The 20,179-nt window shown below is 39.8% G+C and overlaps 1 protein-coding gene across 1 annotated transcript in view; it reads left to right on the forward strand.

The window, feature by feature from the left end:
* The window catches only part of GABRG3 (gamma-aminobutyric acid type A receptor subunit gamma3), a 530,598-nt gene that overhangs the window by 297,680 nt on the left and 212,739 nt on the right, over positions 1 to 20,179 (forward strand). The window contains exons 4-5 of the mRNA XM_084610241.1: positions 2,804 to 3,024; positions 6,716 to 6,798. Coding sequence (XP_084466367.1) covers positions 2,804 to 3,024; positions 6,716 to 6,798 — 304 coding nt within the window. The remainder of the gene's footprint in view (positions 1 to 2,803; positions 3,025 to 6,715; positions 6,799 to 20,179) is intronic.

Below are 20,179 nucleotides of genomic sequence, written 5' to 3' on the forward strand. Positions count from 1 at the left end.
CCAGCTGTATATATGTGGCATCATAGCCTTTGGCTCCATAAATACTGGCCTCTGCTTGCAAGCTAAAGGAACAGTTCCATTAGCTCAGCAGTCAGAGAAAGCTGCTATACATTTGGCCATGTCTAGCATATTCCATATCTGTATCAAGCCTCTCTTCTCCAGGTTATTGCAATGAGGAGCTGGCAGAGATGGGGCAAATAGTAGAACATAATCTGAATAATCCATTCTCTGCAACAATGGCAAAGTGAGAAAACAATAATTTTTGAACATTTATAAATATATAGGTCGGTCATTTTATGACTATTTCCCTCATCCCTGTAATTTTTGAGCACTTCCCATGTATTTAAAAATAGAAATAACAATCAGTGTGAGCTAGATACTTTGATATACTTTCTTGTCTCAATGTGCAGAGATGCACAATTCCCTGCCCACCAAGATGAAAATAAGTCCCCTTCAGCATCAAATCTCTTGTCCTACCCCTGAAAATAAAGCTAATCAAAAAGAAAAATCACAGCTAGAAAGGTTCTAGGGACTGTTAGTTATGCTGCAAGTCATAAGGTGATATATTACCTGCTATTCCTATACATGCTAAGAATTCTTACATATCCATCTATCATTCGTCATGGAAAGGTGAGAGTTCCCGAGTGTATTTCTCAGCTAATAGTGTCAATGAATAAGGTTTTCTGGTGTTATAACATCAATTCTGGAAGGATGGCCTGCAAAAGAGGGTAATTACAGGAATAATGCAGAGTAACCAGATGGCTCTCAGAACACAGTTAGAATACTAGGATAAATTCATGGCACAAATTCTGCTAATAATACATGATAAGTTGTTACAGTTGTGCATAATAGAATTTGTTTGTATCTTTTTCTTTTAAAAAAAATTCACCAAGGAACCTTCATGCAAAAAAGCTACATTAAATGAAAATTAATTAATGTACAAAGTCCCAAGCAAGGAATTGCCATATTGACCAGGAACCCTTAATTTTGCCCCTTTATGCTTATGCATTATGATAAAGTCTTTAATTATATAATCACATTTTTCCCACAAGATCCTCCCATCATTCAGTGCATAGGTTGGATGCACCAGGATGCAGAATGAAGATTGCACAGGCAGATGTGGAACTGTTATTTTAAGTACTGGATTTTGAAACTTAAATATCTATCTGTTAAAGATTTTTGTATGTAATAATATATACACATGCTCACACATGTGTGTGTGTGCATGTGTTTAACTTCTATTTTATCACCCTTATTATGACAACTTAGTAACAGAAACATGGCAATAAAATGTTACTATAGAAAAGATTGTAGCATCTGGATTAGCATATTAATGTCAGTTTAAGAGAGTTCTGGTGCTTGGCATTTGTAATACATGAGGTATCTGTGGGGAAAAAAAGAGTATCTGATCCTGGTATCTTTCTGCTGTAGGCTATACACTTAACAGTTTAGAAACGAACAATTAATGTGTGTGTGTATGGATGCCATGTTCCACACAATTTGTCATTCTTCAGATGACTTATTTAATCACTAGCCATATTTATCTAATGCTACTGGAATCTCAAACACCTGTTTCATCATACAGCAGCTCCTTAAAGTCTCTGTTTTCACACAGAGGCAGGGAAGCCATTACAGATATATTGTGCAGTTGTGACTTGCCCGACTTCACACAGAGAAGGATGGTCAGGACTGTGTGGTGGGGCAGAGCATGCTAAGCCAAAAGGTCAATGCAGGAGATCATGTTGTTCTATTTTTTTCTCCTAAAGTAAACTAATTCTGAGAATGAAAACAAACAAACAAAAAAACTTTATAAGACCAGATCCTTAGCTGGTATGAATCAACATAGATCCATTGATTTTAATAGAGCTGTCATAAATATAAAGGGAAGTCTAACCACTTTTAAATCCCTCCTGGCCAGAGGAAAAAACCCTTTCACCTGTAAAGGGTTAAGAAGCTAAAGATAACCTCGCTGGCACATGACCAAAATGACCAATGAGGAGACAAGATACTTTCAAAGCTGGGGGTGGGGGGGACAAAGGGTTCTCTCTATCTGTGTGGTTTTTTTGCCGAGACCAGAGCAGGAATGCAGGTTAGAACTCCTGTAAAGGGCTAATAAGCAATCTAGTTAGATGTGCTTTAGATTCTGTTTTGTTTAAATGGCTGATAAAATAAGTTGTGCTGAATGGAATGTATATTCCTGTTTTTGTGTCTCTTTGTAACTTAAGCTTTTGCCTAGAGGGATTCTCTATGTTTTGAATCTGATTACCCTGTAAGGTATTTACCATCCTGATTTTACAGAGGTGATTCTTTTACTTTTTCTTCAATTAAAATTCTTCTTTTAAGAACCTAATTGCTTTTTCATTGTTCTTAAGATCGAAGGATTTGGGTCTGTGTTCACCTATACAAATTGGTGAGGATTTTTATCAAGCCTTCCCCAGGAAAGGGGGTGTAGGGTTTGGGAGGATTTTGGGGGAGGGAAAGACGTTTCCAAGCGGGCTCTTTCCCTATTATATATTTGTTAGATGCTTGGTGGTGGCAGCAATAAAGTCCAAGGGCAAAAGGTAAAATAGTTTGTACCTTGGGGAAGTTTTAACTTAAGCTGGTAAAAATAAGCTTAGGGGGTTTTTCATGCAGGTCCCCACATCTGTACCCTAGAGTTCAGAGTGGGGAGGGAATCTTGACAAGAGCTATGTTGAGTTACACTGACTGAGGCTACGGCCCTTTAAGTAGAGCCTATCAAAGACCAAATATAAATGGAATACATGGAACCAACTTCAGTTTTTATGTTGTGCTTTTATTACAGGAATACCAAATTGATATATTTTTTGCTCAGACATGGACAGACAGCCGCCTTCGATTCAACAGCACCGTGAAAATACTGACTCTAAATAGCAATATGGTTGGATTGATATGGATACCAGACACTATCTTCCGAAATTCTAAAACAGCAGAAGCTCATTGGATCACTACACCCAATCAGCTTCTGAGAATATGGAATGATGGAAAAATCTTGTATACTTTAAGGTAGGAAGTAGGAGTGTGTGGCTGAAAGTATTTGGTCTCTTTTTCTGCAGAGTATTTTTAAATGTTTTGTTTTTTAACTGTTTCCTAACTTATATTTAAATATGTTTTAGGGACAGGCAAATTGATGCAGTGTAAAAGAAATGACATGAATATTTGTCCAAAATTCAAACTTAGCCCCAAGCTAAAACATTTTTTTAGGTTAAAAAAGCTTGCTTATTCTTTTTAAAACTTTATTTTGTGCCTTTCTTCACTTCCATATTCAGGAACTGAAAGGAGAAGTGCCAAAATTCTACAAGAAAGGTTCCTCTCTCAGTGTTTGTAATCCAGTCAGAAGCATGTAGTCCCAGAAATCTTACAAGAGAAGTAGTTCCTATAAAACTTCCTGACTTGGCTTACTGTAGAGCTGGGGGAAAAAATCAAAATATTTTTGATGAAAAATGGCTTTTTGACAAAACAGAAGTTTGCATGAAACATCATTTTTTGTCCATTTTTTGTCTTTTCATAAGAACACATGCACATCTTTTGGGTTGCTGTTCCAAGTAAAACAAACATTTTCAGTTTTAGATTTTTACATTCACTACTGCATTAAAAAAAACAAAACAAAGAAAGAAGAACTTCTGCAAATAATAAGAAAAAAACAATGTTGTTGAAATTTTTCAGAGGGAAGGGAAAAAAACATTTTCCAACCAGTTCTATTTTGGAGAGCAGATTAGCTCAGATTAGATTCAGATGTACACCTGGGTGCATATTTGAACTAAACAGAGCCTCTGGGGACAGCTTGATCCATTGTTTAGAGCACTGAATTGGACATCGGAGGACCTGGATTTTATTCCTGTCTGTGTCGTTTTCTTACTATGTGACCTTGGGAAAGTCAATTAATTACTCTGTGCCTCATTCTACCAATCTATGAAAATGCTTTGAGTTCTGCAGAGGAAAAATGATGCAAAATATATATTTAGAGATTCTTCCTCTGGTAGTATGCTCATGTTTAGGTGCATACTAGCATCAATGACAGTTTCTATATACAAGTCACACTGGAAGATAGCACATCATGTTTTGTCAAAAAGGGGAACTACTGGAAGAAATATGTTTGAATTTTTCTAAGCAAGACAATACCATAAAGTATACATTTGCATTAAAAGGGTGCATTCAAATAAAGAAAAATTGCTTTTATTCAGTGGAGGAGTAAACTGTTCAAAAGTGGAATTCCACAATAAACAAGGTTCCCTGTACAGCAAGCCATCTATCTGTAAAATATATCTTCCATGCTATACAGTTGCTGCGCTGATTGTATTCAACCTCCTCAGTGCATTGTCACACTGATGATACTTGCATATGGAAGCTGAGCTTCAATGACAAGTGTCCCTATTTACAGATGGTCAAACAAGAACAGAATACAACAGCTGGAAATTGCCGCTGAGGGTATGTCTACACTGGAATAAAAGATCTGTGGTACTGCCGTGGCTGGCCTGGGTCTGCTAACTTGGGATCTGGCTGCGGAGCTAAAAATTGCTATTTAGATGTTTGGGCTCGGTCTAGACCCCAGGCTCTGGGACCCTCCCCCCTCACAGTATCCCAGACGTCAGGCTCCAGCCCAATCCTGAATGTCTACACAGCAATTTTACAGCTTGAGCTCCACAAGTTTGAGCCAGCTGAGCCAGGCCAACTTCAGGTGTTTAATTGCTGGGTAGATGTAGCCTACATGTTCTTTCAGTATCCTTCTCTTTTGAAGCTTTATCCAAAGCCCACTGAAGTACATGGAAAGTCTCTCAGTCACTTCAGTGGGCTTTCAAACAGGACCTTGATGAATGTGAAAAGATGCTCATTTGGTTAGTTTTTGTATGCACCCCCCTTTCATCTACCAATTTTTTGTGCCATATGTTGTACCAAATTGTGCACTGTTACTTACACCTGTGAAACCTCACTTATGTAATTGAGTTTTATAGGTGTCACTGAGAACAGAATCTGCCCCATGGACTGCAAAAATATCTTATTGTATGCTATTCATGAGAAAAACGTTTAGCCCTTGTCAAAGGGTGGATTGGGCTCTTTAAGAGGGAACTGGTCCAGTCCACCTGAGTCTCATTAACTGCCTTTCAATGAGGCCTGATAGAGGGCAGCTGTTGTCTATAAAGAGACAGAGGAGAGCAGAGGACAGGAAGAGGAATCTATGGCAGAGAAGAGCTGCAGTAAACAGAAGTATCCTGTAGGAGAACCTGACTGAGAGATGGGTTTAGGGCCTAGAAGCCAGAGCCAGAAGGCTGAGCTCCAGCTGCGGGAGATGACAGAGTAGCAGGAACTGCAGAGAAGGAAGGAACTTCAGGGATTTCCAGAGACAGGAGAAGATGCCCCTGAGAGCAGAGACGAAGGCTAGCAGGGTAATTGCCTAATTTTATTATAATTTTGATTCACCGTTTTTGGAAAATAAATAAATCCCTACCAGAATGGCCTTTGAGACAGATCTGCATGGAGTTTAACTGGGGAGCCCTGAAGAGAGGGAAGACTGATGGGAGGATGCTGCAGAGCCACGCAAGCCACGGGGTGCTCAGGATCCAGCTGACCCTGTTACAGCCCTCCTTTGCTTAACTGAGCATTTTAAATGTATGCAAGGAGTTCTGATTCCAGTTTTACCACTCAACCTTTCCTCTGTGTAGGAGGAACTCTATAAACCCTAATGTTCACCAGCTAGGACATAAAACTCAGCAACAAGTACACAGTCTTTATTGTCACAGACTATTGACTCTACAGAACTGTAGGTAAGAGACAGCTGTAGTATCTCCAATTTCTTCACTGTGGATGCCTCAGAAAGAACAGCATTGAGTTGACTAAATTTCTAAATTCAAGAAACAGTGTACAAGTTTGTGCCAGGTCCATTGTCTCTTCCTCCTCTTCTCTGGCCACTTTTGTGCATGCAACCTTGGAATCCTGTCCTGTTGTACAATTAAAACTCCTGGGCAGAGAGAACTAATTTACTTACAGCTGAGCTTAAACAAGATAGACATTTCTCTGGCTGTCAGCCCAAATTTAAGGCACCTAGACCTTCTCAAATCTAGTTTGTTTACCTTTTACTTAGTTTTCCTAAAATTTGTCATTTGCTGGGCAAACTCATCAGTGAAGTTAACATAGTGTCCATTACTTGAAAATAGCTTTCAAATAAAACTAATATATGATATGATCTAGTCAAATATATAGACTGACTTTGTAGTTTCATGGATGGAATCCCCTGTCTTAATGGTAATTGAAGAACTGACCTTATTTGTAGTGTGCCCTGTGTTAGCAAACCATTCTGAACATCGCTTTAAAATGTGGTCGAGATTTTTTGCAAACATTTGTGTTGACCTATGTTAATTGAGCATATCTTTGTTAAATGCATTTTAAAAGTTCTTTGATAAGAACTGTAGATAGTAACTAGTTTAAAAATGGTTGCCTAACATGGGAGAAAGAATATCACAGATCAGGCTATTAAGTTTACAGCGTAATATCAAGCAAAACCCATACAACACTGCATAAAGCTCTGTTTCCATGTTTGATCACACACAGCCATCTCACCCATTTCCTAGCATTTAATTCTGTGGCCACGCTTCAAAATTTCTCAATTGTGTCTTGGACAATTACCAACAATTACCCTACCACGTTCCTTTAACTTTTCATTGTGCTGATATATAGTGACAATTACCTGGTTTTTCCACAGGCTCACCATCAATGCAGAATGCCAGCTGCAGCTACATAATTTCCCAATGGATGAACATTCTTGCCCGTTGATATTCTCTAGTTGTAAGTACTGCTTCAGTGCATAACTATTATACTTGAACCATGTGGCGAGACACCAGTTTGTCTCTAATTTCTGTCAGGTTTTTCAGGATTTATTGAACAGGTACTGGAAGCTGAGGTTTGCTTTTGATATGATCATATATGTGTTTTCTCTTCAGCATTCAGAGCAGAAGTTTTTGTCATGAAATGCCCCATGTAGAGTTATACTGCTAGAGCTGCAAGCACCAGCATCATGGTCTGCAGTCATAATTACAGTTTAACAAGGAGCAGATATTCACATCAGTCTGTGCTATGATGAGATATAATAATGTAACATATATTTGAGAAGAGAACTAACTATATTATGAAATGTGCAGTTCAGATATAGGCCTGATCATTTCTGATATCTGAGTTTATGAGAAATAGCATGGTAGCAACTTTGCCTCACAATTCAGAAATAGACTGCATCATTAGGCTAAGGCTATTTTTTTCTTGTATTATTCAGCTGCATGGTAGGTCCAACTGGATTGTATTGTGTATAATTTTGTCTATAAATGCTGTCATCATTGTGGGAGGTTGGCAGGAATCCTGTTAACATGAACACCCCAGAGATGGGAGATGGCACATCTCAATTAACATTATGTTGCTGCAGAAATGTAATTACAAACATGAGCCAAATGTGGTAAGTGATGTTTAAAAGGACAAGCATGGCATTTAGTTTACTGTATCTGACTCTCATCACAGGCTTTTCTCCTTAATATGGCAAAAGTCAAGTTTTAGTGAGACTTTTTAGAAAAGAAAGTCAGGAATGTGAAAGCTAACCCATAATATCATCATGCTAGGTATTGTGTGTGTATGTAAACACTGCAAATACCACAGATCCCTACAAACATGGTTTATGACTTTCTAAATTGTTTTTAAAATTTGCTAAAGGCACATTCCTGATTGCCTCTGTACCCAAAAATAGAAGTTGAATAACAAAAAAAACCCTCCAGTTGTTTATCTCCTGAGGTGAAGGGAATGTTCAGCACATTGAACATTCTGACTGCATGAATCATAGGTGCTTACTAATGAATCCAATTTCAGTTCTATTATAACTGGTGTTCCCTTCCAAAAGGACAATTGTCTTCTGGCCAGGCTCACAGAGTTACTTAATTTCTGTCTTTTACAAAAAAAATGTACTCGGTAGTAAGGAGTGTGTTTATTCTCTCCTATTCATTTACCCCCATTCATATCATGAAAAATACTAGGGAAAAGATACTTTTTAGGATGATTGGGTGGAAAAGGCATTCAAAATGTATTTTTCACAGAGTACTCCCTCTTCCTGAAACAGATCATTCATCAGCAGTGATGTGCTGCCACTATTGTTTTAAAAGGGCTCTATCAAAAAGTGATACTTTGATAAATCCTGCGTCTCAGAGAATGTACTCTGTAAATAGAAGTGAAGGACTGGGAAAGCTATCATTTTCTTTTTCCTTTTAAATAATATCATTTTCCCATTGTATCTATAAAATAAGTAGAGAGGTAACACCATTTGGCAAACACATTTATGTGATACACGCTACTTTTTTTTCCTGGGAAGTATATTGATAGTGTAGAAGAGTATTCATCTTCTCCAGTTTGAAACAGGATTTGGAACCCAGTATGGTGGGCATGGAGGTATTTTCCTCCCACAAGGCAAATGAACTTTGGAGTATTTGTATGAGCTCCATGGATATGGGCAAAAATGCTTTAGGACATACAGCTTGTGAGCTAGATCCAGCCCATTTGATGTATTCAGACTGTGTAGAATCTAACTTGTTATTAAAAATAAAAAGTGACCTCCCAAATGTAACTAGTGCTGAAATGTCTTTGAGTCTGTAGACAGCCTGAAACAATTACTTAGATTTAACTCTCCTGTCTATATTAATCTCACTGGAGCGTCAACTTTAAAGTCCAATGATAATGCTATATTGTCAACATGAACTGCTTTATTGATGATCATTTTAGTGAATGGAATGGGAGAAGAGGTGAGAGTCAAGCCCACAGAGAGGTGGGAATAGGGAGAGAAACAGAAAAATAGGATGGGAAAGAAAGAGAAATAGTGGACAAAATTGTAGCAGTTCTACAAGGGAGCAGATTTTCCCAGTGAAATTGAATGTGACAATAAATTACTCAACAAACAATAATAGTCCATATTCTACTCTGGATCTTTGTGGAAACCTCTCATTGCTATCTTGCTGTAGACTGAAGGTAGTATGTAGTTTTAAATGTATACCCCTTACTATAATCAAAAATGGAGTTTGGTTCTCTCTTCCAAAATGAGTTTGACACCCCAGCTTTATCAATATCCAGAGAAGATGGCCTGCTCTTGACAGGCAGAGAAATCATCCCCATCCTTTCTTCAATTTGGAGGCATAATAACTGTTGGGGAAGCTCCAGAAAGCGATTAAGCTGTGTTCTGTGCCATTATCTTATTTAGAGGAACAACTCTTCACTTTGCATTGAATAGGATTTGAACCTCAGAAGGTTCAGGTCCATAGCTAAATTTCAAACTTGATCTTGGCCTGACTTGTTTTATCATCATTTAAATATTTTAGGCAAAAAAATCTTTCTAACTTTGGGTGCATGCATGCAACACCATCTGAGGAAGTGGGAGTTATATGAGCATAATCGAGTTCCATTCGTCTCAGTTTTACAGTTTTCTTGATGTATGAAAATAACACATGAAAAACGATAACACAATGATTCTGTAACCTTCTCACCTGCTCTACTACTGCCGTTCACTTGAGGTTCTTTTTAAGTTATCAAGTGACATTCCTTTCCTTGAAGGCTATTTTAGTGCTACCTTTAGCACTATCTTAGCGCTGCTTTTGTAAATTTTCATATAGAACATCTCCTCAGTGATTTGTTTGTGTTCTAGCTTCATTATATTTTCAGTGTATTGTACACACACTGCAGAAGATACATGATGCTCCACAGGACTTGTGAGGTGAACATCTGAATGATTTATTACTGTCAGCTATGCCAAATTTCCAAATGGGAGGAGCTTATTACAAATTTAGATTCCACAATGTGTTGTCTTGTGAATCAAACAAAAACCTAAATGGTTGTAGAATCTACATCAGAATGCCTATGTGCACACACACTGTTGAAAGTTAAATTGCGGGCAACCACAAAAAAACCACTCAAACTTCATATACTATAACCTATCCTGCTGCACAGACACTTGAACATTAACTATGTTAATATCTAAAACTTAGCACCTTTCCTAGAAATTTCCTTTAACTTTACCAAATAAATTTTAGACTGAGCTAGGTCCTTGCAAGACCTCCTGACTCCTATCCTTTCTCTTTGCCCTTTGTGAGTTGGAGTCAAATGGTCTGGTTGCCAGGAAGAGTCATACGAATACAATGGGCTGAATGGAGCCATTTTACTGTGCTAATTTAACTTGTTTTGATTACTAGCTCCTGATCGTCACCTATTGTTGGAAAACCCATGGGAGGAGAAAACATTAGCTAGAAATGCTGCATAATTCACTTCATGGTATTCCCTTCTCTCTCACCTCTGAAGTGGTTTCTGAACTCATTTGTGGTTAGTGATGCAGCAAAACCTAGAGCACTGCAGGAAAGCGGGCTATAGCCCCGTGAGCTGGAAGGATAGTAGTTCAGGGAGCCAATTCCCTGGGTACAAGCCTGTGGCATTTCCAAGGCAACTCCTTGTCCCTGGGAATCATGCTGCCTTCCTTTAATGTATAGGAATTGGGCAGTATTCCTTTGGAAGTGGATGAGTCATTACACAAACCAAAAACTATTTCCCCATACTAATTTTTCCCCCTACTGTTACTCACACCTTCTTGTCAACTGTTTGAAATGGGCCATCCCGATTATCACTACAAAAGTTTTTTTTTCTCCTGCTGATAATAACATAATTGATTTGTCTCGTTAGAGTTGGTATGGCAACCCCATCTTTTCATGTTCTCTGTGTGTGTGTGTGTATGTATGTACGTGTGTGTGTGTGTATATATACTGTATTTTCCACTCCATGCATCTGATGAAATGGGTTTTAGCCCACGAAAGTTTATGCCCAAATATATTTGTTAGTCTCTAAGGTGCCACAAGTACTCCTTGTTCTTCTTGTGACCCTCTAGTGACCCTCACTGTCTTCTATGTTTCAGAAGCCACCAAAACCTTGCCTGAGGAGCCAATGTATGTATGTAGCCAGGCCTTGCATGTTGTATGTAATTAGTTAATATGGTTATTTGGATCCCAGTGTGCCTGTGTGGCTCTTTCATAATAAGGTTTCGTGTGTGCGTCTAAAAAACAAAAGGCACACACACACAAAACCCTATATGCATCTCTACTTCCTGGGATGGGGCTAATGGTATTGAAGGGGAGTTAAAACTGTTTGGAAAAGCATTAACTTCTGTGTGGATTTCCTTTTTGAAATCTACCTGGTTAGAAGAGGAACAACCTTTAACCCATCAACATCTTCCTGCGCTACCTGAATAAGATGCCTGTGATGCATTCCACAGGCTCTGGAAAAATTAGAAACATGTACTGGAGCCATATATCTCCTCTCCTCTTCCATCCTCCACTTGCTAAAGTCTGAGCTTTTGCTCTTCTCAGCTGGTGTAAGCAGAAGGAGCATTCAGCCTCTTGCACTTTTTTAAACAGTAACAAACACAACAGTAGCCAAAAGAAAAATGGCATAGGTTATTATAGGGAGCAGTCCAAGCATCATCTCTGGCTATTCCCTGTTCCTCAGGACCTACCTCGGGCCATGTATCAAGGAGGATTCTTGAGCCTACCTCTCATCCATGTGCTCAGCATGAGCTTGCACTTGCTCCACCCTGTCAGACAGAAGCACATGACGGCCAGCAGCCATACCATATGGCAGCTGAGTGTTCAAGAACCAACTGTGGTGTATAGAGTGTCAGGATCTGCAGGACTGTGCATTTACTGCATCATTAATGTCTGGAACAATCTGTGTGGCAGAGTTAGAAGATTAACCCCTTTTAGAGATATCTGAGCTGGAGACTGAGCCAAGAATAATGCGAGATGATACAAATAAAAAGCTATCTCACTGGGCTGATCTGATTTCTTTGTGTGTTAATTTATTGTTTCCTGTTGTTTTTGATCCACTTAAAGCCAAGGAAGTTAATTTAAAAAGAAATATTGGATTTTGTGGAACAGAAAAACCAACCAAATTGCCTGTTGTCAGTTATCGACCTTTCTGCAGGTGAGCAGGTGTGGGCTTTTCTCTAGTTACCCTCTGCTTAAAGTGGCATTCCCATCATCCAGCATGAGGAGGACTGTCAGCAGGAAGTAAGGGATGGGCTTTCCTGCTGTGGGTGTCTCCAACTACTCAAGACTCCAGATGTGAGTTGTGCAGCTCCTCCCTCTCCCAGACCCTTATCCAATCACTGCACAGGGAAGAATTCAATATGGTGTTTGCCATCCTGCTGATCTGTCCAGTGAGGTTTCAGCAGAACAATTAGATTTTTTTCTTTAAATTAACCTTTTACTGTTGATTTACAAAGATTTAACTCTAAAAATACAGGTCACTCACTTGATATATTTGTAATTTACTAGGATTTTGCTGTGTTTTCCCAATGGTAGCAGCTAATCTCCAAGTTTACACTTCATTTACTAATTTTGGTTGATATATTTAGCAGCTCCTGTTATTTTAAGGTAAAAATACACCACCAAGATATTTAGATGAATTACATGTGGTTTATCAAACTCCAAATCAATTTAGAGAATTAGAAGTGTGCTTTTAACAGAACAAAGTTCAAAGTGTCAAACTACTGTCGTGCGATTCAGCCAATCCTTAGGTGAGATGGGAATGGAACTCAGATGTTGGATCTCAGCCCTTTGCTTAGTTCAATCACAGTAAATATACAGCCAACAGGCCACACACATATATGCATGAGCAAACTAGAGTGCTTTCATGTCAGGTTAACCATATGCGAATATGAAGTTTCAACCAAAAGTGGCTTAATTTACTCAATTTTAGGCATGCTTCAATGTGAAAAACTACCAGTCTCCTGAAATTTCAAGAACAATTTTTAAAAAATTGGTATGCAAAATCATGAAACACAGAATGGTTAAAAAACTGCAAGAAATGTGAAAAAGTTTTCACCAATTTCGTCCAAATCTATTATTGTACTAGTGTGTAGGAAGAACAGATCCTCTCTTTCTACATAAAAATTCCATTTCACCAAATATATTCCTTGGAATAGAGAAACTCCTTCTATGAATATATAGTTTAGCTGTTTGGTATTAAGACTTATCAATTTAGTTTTCTGACAAAAATAATGATTTCAACGATTTTATTTTATTTTATTTTTCCTCCCATTAGCCTGGGGAAAAAAACAAATTCTGGTCTGACAGATAGAGTTGTATTCTTTTCTGTCTCATGTATCATCAGCAGAGTTATTAATGAAGTTCTAATTGCATAATCTTATTACTGGTGAGGCACAAGCCAGAAAGAACCCAGCCTGATTTTATATCCCATGCTGAGTTTTCATTATTGACGTTTTGGTAGGCGAGAGCAGACTTCTTGTAAACTGAATGCCACAGATGTGCATACAGGAAGAATCTGGATTTTAATCTGAACTTTTTAGCTGAGAAGCTCTCTTCAATGAGTTGAACCATATTGCTTATTCTGGATACCACACAGCTGAATTTCTTGATTCAGTCTTTGTGACTGGGGGCCTAGCTATTTCATCTCTTTCTTCTTACAGGAAGATAGGAATTACTATACTGAGGGTCATAGATGACATGCCATAGAATCATAGAAGATTAGGGTTGGAAGAGACCTCATGAGGTCATCTAGTCCAACCCCCTGCTCAAAGCAGGACCAACTTCAACTAAGTCATCCCAGCTAAGAGTTTGTCAAGCTGGGCCTTAAAAACCTCTAAGGATGGAGAATCCACCACCTCCCTAGGTAACCCATTCCAGTGCTTCATCACCTTCCTAGTGAAATAGTTTTTCCTAATATCCAACCTAGACCTCCCACACTGCAACTTGAGACCATTGCTCCTTGTTCTGTCATCTGCCACCACTGAGAACAGCCTAGCTCCATCCTCTTTGGAACCCCATTTCAGGTAATTGAAGCTGCTATCAAATCCCCCCTCACTCTTCTTTTCTGCAGACTAAATAATACCAATTCCCTCAGCCTCCCCTCATAAATCACGTGCCCATCCCCCTAATCATTTTCAAGACTGGTTTCCTATATCTGAGAGCAGCCAGTATGGGATGCTTCAGAAAGAGGAGAAAAATGGAAAAAAAATTAATTGAAAAATGCAAAATCCCTTTGCATTAGAGAAGTTTCTTCATATCCCCCAGTAGTTAGCAAATGGCTTATGAATTGAACCATGATGGTTTACATTTTTATATACTGTCTGATGTAACTGAAGATGATGATCTTAGTCATATTAATGTTAAATCTGTTTTTATTATTTGACTAAGCTTTTGGCCTCAATATCTCATGGCAATGAGTTCCATGGATTAATTTTGTATTTTGTGTAAAAGTCTTTTCCTTTTACCAGTTTTAAATTTGTTGTTTTTAAAGTACAATTGTATTTTTTCTTCTATGTAGAAAAGCATAAATAGTGGAGCCATTATATCATCCATCAGATTCTAAACCTCTGCCGTGTCTTTGTTTTCTCTCAAAATTAAATGAGTCTCCTCTAATCTTTTTCATATGGAAGTTTCTATACCTCATTATTTTTATTGCCCTTCTCTGGACTTTTATATTTCTTCCATATATTTTTTCAAACAGGTTGACCAACACTCAGTACCATATTCATGGTGATGGCTTAATCACTAATTTGTGGTATTATATTTTCATTATTATCCTTTCTTAATGTAGCTAATCTTCCTTGTTTTTTGAATGTGCACTAAGATGTTTTCCTGAGGTGTCCCCAGTGAGACCTAGATCTGTCCCTGAATAAATATAGTAAATTTAGAAAATATTAACATGTGTGAGTAGTTTAAATTGGTTCTTTAAATGGGCATTACCTTGCACTTGTCAACAATACATTTCATCTGCCATCATGTTGCCCAGATGCCAACCTTATTTAGGTCTTTCTGAAGTTCCCCACAATTCTTTCTGTTCTTGACTAACCTTGATAATTTATTTCTCAGGAAGTCTGTTTAGCCAAACATTTATTCTGTTTGCTTTCTGGTTTATCCATCCTCTTTAATATGACTCAATACATGGCTACATTAAGTGTCTCTAAAATTTTTATGCTCCTTCACTTTTATAGCCAAGGCTCATAAAATTCTGGAGATGCATTCAGAATCTTTGCATCCAAAAGTTTCTTCTAACTTTGTCCAAAGACTCCAACAGCATATACTATAGCTATAAATTGGCCAAATTTATCCTCGGTCTGGTGTACACAAATTCACCCCAGTCAAATAAAAGTGTGAATGGATTTGTACCTTTATTTTTAAATCTAATTGTAATGGTGATAGAGAATTATTATAATTTATGGGAAATTCCTGTCAGAGTGTTGTATGCCATTGTAAATATCATATTGATACTAACTTACCCCTATTCCTCTGGAGGAAGTTACTGTATGTGAAAATAGAGAGCTGCTTCTCTCAACATTTATTACTGTGTAGCTCTGTACACTGATTGTGAGATTCTTATACAATATAATTAGGGCCCTACCAAATCCACAGTCCATTTTGGTCAATTTAATGGTCATAGGATTTTTAAAATTGTAAATTCAATTATTTCAGCTATTTAAATCTGAATTTTCCGGTGTTGTAATTGAACGGGTCCTGATGCCAGGGCCATCCCTAGAGGGTGGGAGGCCCAGGACATTAGAAACTCAGCCCCTATCTGCTGGGGGGTATTCCCCCTGGTTCTGCCCAGGCCCCGCCCCCACTCCACCCCTTCCCCCAAGGCCCCACCCCTGCCCCACCTCTTCCCCACCCAGTTCTGCCCCTCCCTTGAGCATGCTGCACCCTTGCTCCTCCCCCTCTGCCCCCAGTGCCTGCTGACGCCGTGAAACTGATCTGATCCATGGCAGGCTGGGAGGGAGGGGGAAGCACTGATTGGTGGGGCCCGCCGGCAGGCAGGAGGCAGAGGTGGGAGGGGGAGGTTCTGGTAGGGGGGCTCCTCCTCAGCCCCCCCACGTGCTGCTTGCCTCCCTATTTGCCTCCTCGCCCTGCTTGCCTGACCCGCCTCCAGCCTCACCTCCCCACCTATGGGGGCACCTCAAAGCGCAGGGCCCAGGGCAGTCACCCTGATTCTCTGTACCCTAGGAATGGCCCTGCCTGACCCAAAAAAGAGTTATGGAATGGTCGCAAGGCGGATTGTAGGGCAGATTGAAGTACTGCTACCCTTACTTATGCGCTGCTGCTGGTGGCAGCGTTGCCTTCAGAGCTGGGCAGTTGGACAGCGGCGGCTGCTGGCTGGGAGCCCAGCTCTGAAGGCAGAGCTGCTGCCAGCAGCAGTGCAGAAGTAAGGATGACATGGTATGGTATTACTACCCTTACTTCTGCGCTGCTGCCTGCAGAGCTGGGCCCTCAGTCAGCAGCCACCACACTCTGGTCGCCCAGCTTTGAGGGCAGCAGTGCAGAAGTAAGGGTGCCATGGTGTGGTATTGCCACCCTTCTGCACTGCTGCTGGAGGAGCGCTGCCTTCAGAGCTCGGCGCCCAGCGAACAGTCATTACTCTCTGGTCGCCCAGCTCTGAAGGCAGCGCAGAAGTAAGGATGGCAATACCGTGACCCCCTTAAAATCTTGCAACCTCCCTGCAACTCCTTTTGGGTCAGCCCCCCACACTCCCCCCCATCTGAGAAACACTGGTCACCCCCATGAAATCCTTACAGTTTAGGGTAAAAGCACACAAAAGACCAGATTTCATTGGGGAAGACCAGATTTCACGGTCTGTGACATGTTTTTCATGGTTGTGAATTTGTTAGGGCCCTAAATATAATGTGATTGAATACAGTAAAAGAGGGATAGACATAAAAAGTCTAAGCCAGATCCATATGAGCACACACAATTTCTGTTTAGCGAAGGACAATGTAATTAGCCTGCTGCTTGGGCCCAAATTTGAACATTCGGAAGGGCCTGAGAGCTGATTAACATAGGCTAGTTTAAGTATCCCTTTCCTTCCCTCCCCCGCTTTGTCCTTTCCAGGATTTCTGTTCCACCAGGAGATTTTTAAGGTATTTGTTATGTGAGACTCCAAATATTTCTGTGCCTTCAGTGTGATGACCTCAAGTTTTCTGAATAACATGGAAAGTGCTTCAGCAGCTGTAGCTACTTCCAACTAAATCTGGTCAAACCTTCCCCAAAATTTAGTGTGATCGTATTATTTGTTGTCAAAAATTGAATTTTTGATGAAAACATTAATCAAGAACTTGAAATCTGAAAAATTTCAAACAGCTTTCCTTCCAGCAAAGCAAGAAAGGACCTAAGACAGTTTGCTTGCATGGTGCAAGGAGGAGGGAGTGGGAATACAAATCCTGACTCTAGGTAAGCTAGACCGACGTATGTAATGGCATGCATTAGGTATTGATCCCTGCCATGTGACATGGTTATTGCCAACTCCTGTGATTTTTATCATGAGTCTCGCAATATTTGGTGTTTTTTACTAAAAGCCCATGTTCCTTCAGGGATGTGATCACAAGAATTTCAGCTTTTTTTTAAAAGTATGTTTCTAAGATACACAGTTACAGAGAAAAGCCTGCCAATATGGCCCAAGTGCACCCCAAAGGCATAAAATCAGAAGACAAACACTCACCCCCTCCTCTTTCTTTGCAAATTCACTTATTTTAAATATCAGTTTTTTAGTCAGTGGGGTGATTTGGGAGAGCCTGACTCATGACTTCTAGATGGTTGGGATTTTAAACACTGAGTTGTGTCACTGGCACGGGGAGGGAGTAATAAGAGTGGTTTCTTCCTAGCACTTAAAATCATACTATATCAGGGTTGGAAGGGACCTCAGGAGGTCATCTAGTCCCAACCCCCTGCTCAAAGCAGGACCAATCCCAATTAAATCATTCCAGCCAGGCCTTTGTCAAGCCTGACCTTAAAAACTTCTAAGGAAGGAGAGATTCCACCACGTCCCCAGGTAACCCATTCCAATGCTTCACCACCCTCCTAGTGAAAAAGTTTTTCCTAATATCCAACTTAAACCTCCCCCACTTCAACTTGAGACCATTACTCCTTGTTCTGTCATCTGCTACCACTGAGAACAGTCTGTATCCATCCTCTTTGGAACCCCCTTTCAGGTAGCTGAAAGCAGCTATCAAATCCCCCTTCATTCTTCTCTTCCGCAGACTAAACAATCCCAGTTCGCTCAGCCTCTCCTCATAAGTCATGTGTTCCAGTCCCCTAATCATTTTTGTTGCCCTCCGCTGGACTCTTTCCAATTTTTCCACATCCTTCTTGTAGTGTGGGGCCCAAAACTGGACATAGTACTCCAGATAAGGCCTCACCAATATCTAATAGAGGGGACTGATCACGTCCCTCGATGTGCGGGCAGTGCCCCTACTTATACATCCCAAAATGCCATTGGCATTCTTGGCAACAAGGGCACACTGTTGACTCATATCCAGCTTCTCATCCACTGTCACCCCTAGGTCCTTTTTTGCAGAACTGCTGCCTAGCCATTCGGTCCCTAGTCTGTAGCGGTGCATGAGATTCTTCCGTCCTAAGTGCAGGACTCTGCACTTGTCCTTGTTGAACCTCATCAGATTTCTTTGGCCCAATCCTCTAATTTGTCTAGGTCCCTCTGTATCCTATCCCAACCCTACAGTGTATCTACCACTCCTCCCAGTTTAGTATCATCCGCAAATTTGCTGAGAGTGCAATCCCCACCATCCTCCAGATCATTAATGAAGATATTGAACAAAACCGTCCCGAGGACCGACCCTTCGGGCACTCCACTTGATACCGGCTGCTAACTAGACATGGAGCCATTGATCACTACCTCCTGTAATTACTCCATCCTGTAATATAAACATGACACACAGAAGTAGTAGTTCTGTGTGTCATGCTTATATTACAGGATGGAGTCATTCATTCATGCATAGTGATAAGTATGTCAGAGAAACACTGGCAACATTTCTGGAATGTGTTTTTGGATTAAGTAGCATATAAACACTTTTGATCCTAAACTTTCACACTTCTCAGAAAAGCCATTCTTCTCAAATACTATTTTAGAAAGGAAAGAGTTACTCCAAGCAAAATTTGCAGGGCAGGAGGACTGAAAATAAGTTTTAGAATAGAAATCTATTAGCCTTAACTATGGAAATCATTGCCTTAGCTATGGAGTCCAGGCAAGCAACTCTATCATGTATAAAGGATCAATTATGATTAAAATGAAAATGCTTCTCTATTGACAGCAGTCCATTCTTTTTATTAGAAAAATGAAACTGTTAGTGCTACAACATTTAAATGTCTGTGCTTTCGGAATGTGACTCACTGTGCCACAGGTGTCCATGTCAATAACCACATCTGCCTAAACCATCATCCAGTATTTACTATGATTTACTCCAGTTTGGGTTCTGTGCTGCTTTAGTTGTTTTGTGAATAAGTTGTTCTTGAAACCACCACAAGAAACTCCTCCCTGGGCTATCTAATGTGCAAAAAGGCATATCCCCAGCTTAATTGTATTTTGCTTCTTATAGTTCTTTAGATTTTTACATATGCTAAAAAACTGCATCTCTTCATACCCTCTAGGCACCATTGATATAACTTTAAGGTACATCACACACAATACCCTAAAATTACAGCAATACAATTCAGTATATAATGCACCATCAAAAAGCCAGGCAATTTAAAGCTCAAATCACCTTCTCCTTCAAGAATTCCCTTCCCCTCACCTCATTTTCAAATGCCTGTGGAAAATTGATGAGCTTTGTAGCATACCAGGAAGGTTCAGGTTATTTTGGACCGTGCAGGGAGCAAATGTATAGCACATATTATATAGAAAATGTAAAATGTTTTCATAGCAACAAAACATTATTCTCTAGGGGCTATAACAATGTTAATGGTGGATTTTAAAAAAATAAATACTCCTTTTATTCGTATACTTCAGTGGAATACCTAGCATTCAAATGATGCAGCTCCACTTAATGGAAACTATGCAGTCTAATTCTCAAGCATTTTGTGGAAACTGTCACGCTTGCTGGACTGTCAAGCTGGAGAAAGAAGCCATTTGTGCATTTTATTCAGTGTTAGATGCCACGTAGAGGGTCAGAAGCAGACCAAATAAAGAGAGAGAATTTTGGGGTGTGGAGAGGGAAGGAACGGGGAGAGGTAAACATTGACCAAGTCAGTCAAATAATATAGAATTTCCCCACAGAAGTGTAAAAGATGCTAAGGACAAACATGGAAATAGGGAGAAAATGCAATAAGCAGCACTTCTGCCAGCTGTACCATTAACAAAGCTA

The sequence above is a fragment of the Lepidochelys olivacea genome, assembly GCF_965140295.1.
Source record: "Lepidochelys olivacea isolate rLepOli2 genome assembly, chromosome: 1".
NCBI lineage: Eukaryota > Metazoa > Chordata > Testudines > Cheloniidae > Lepidochelys > Lepidochelys olivacea.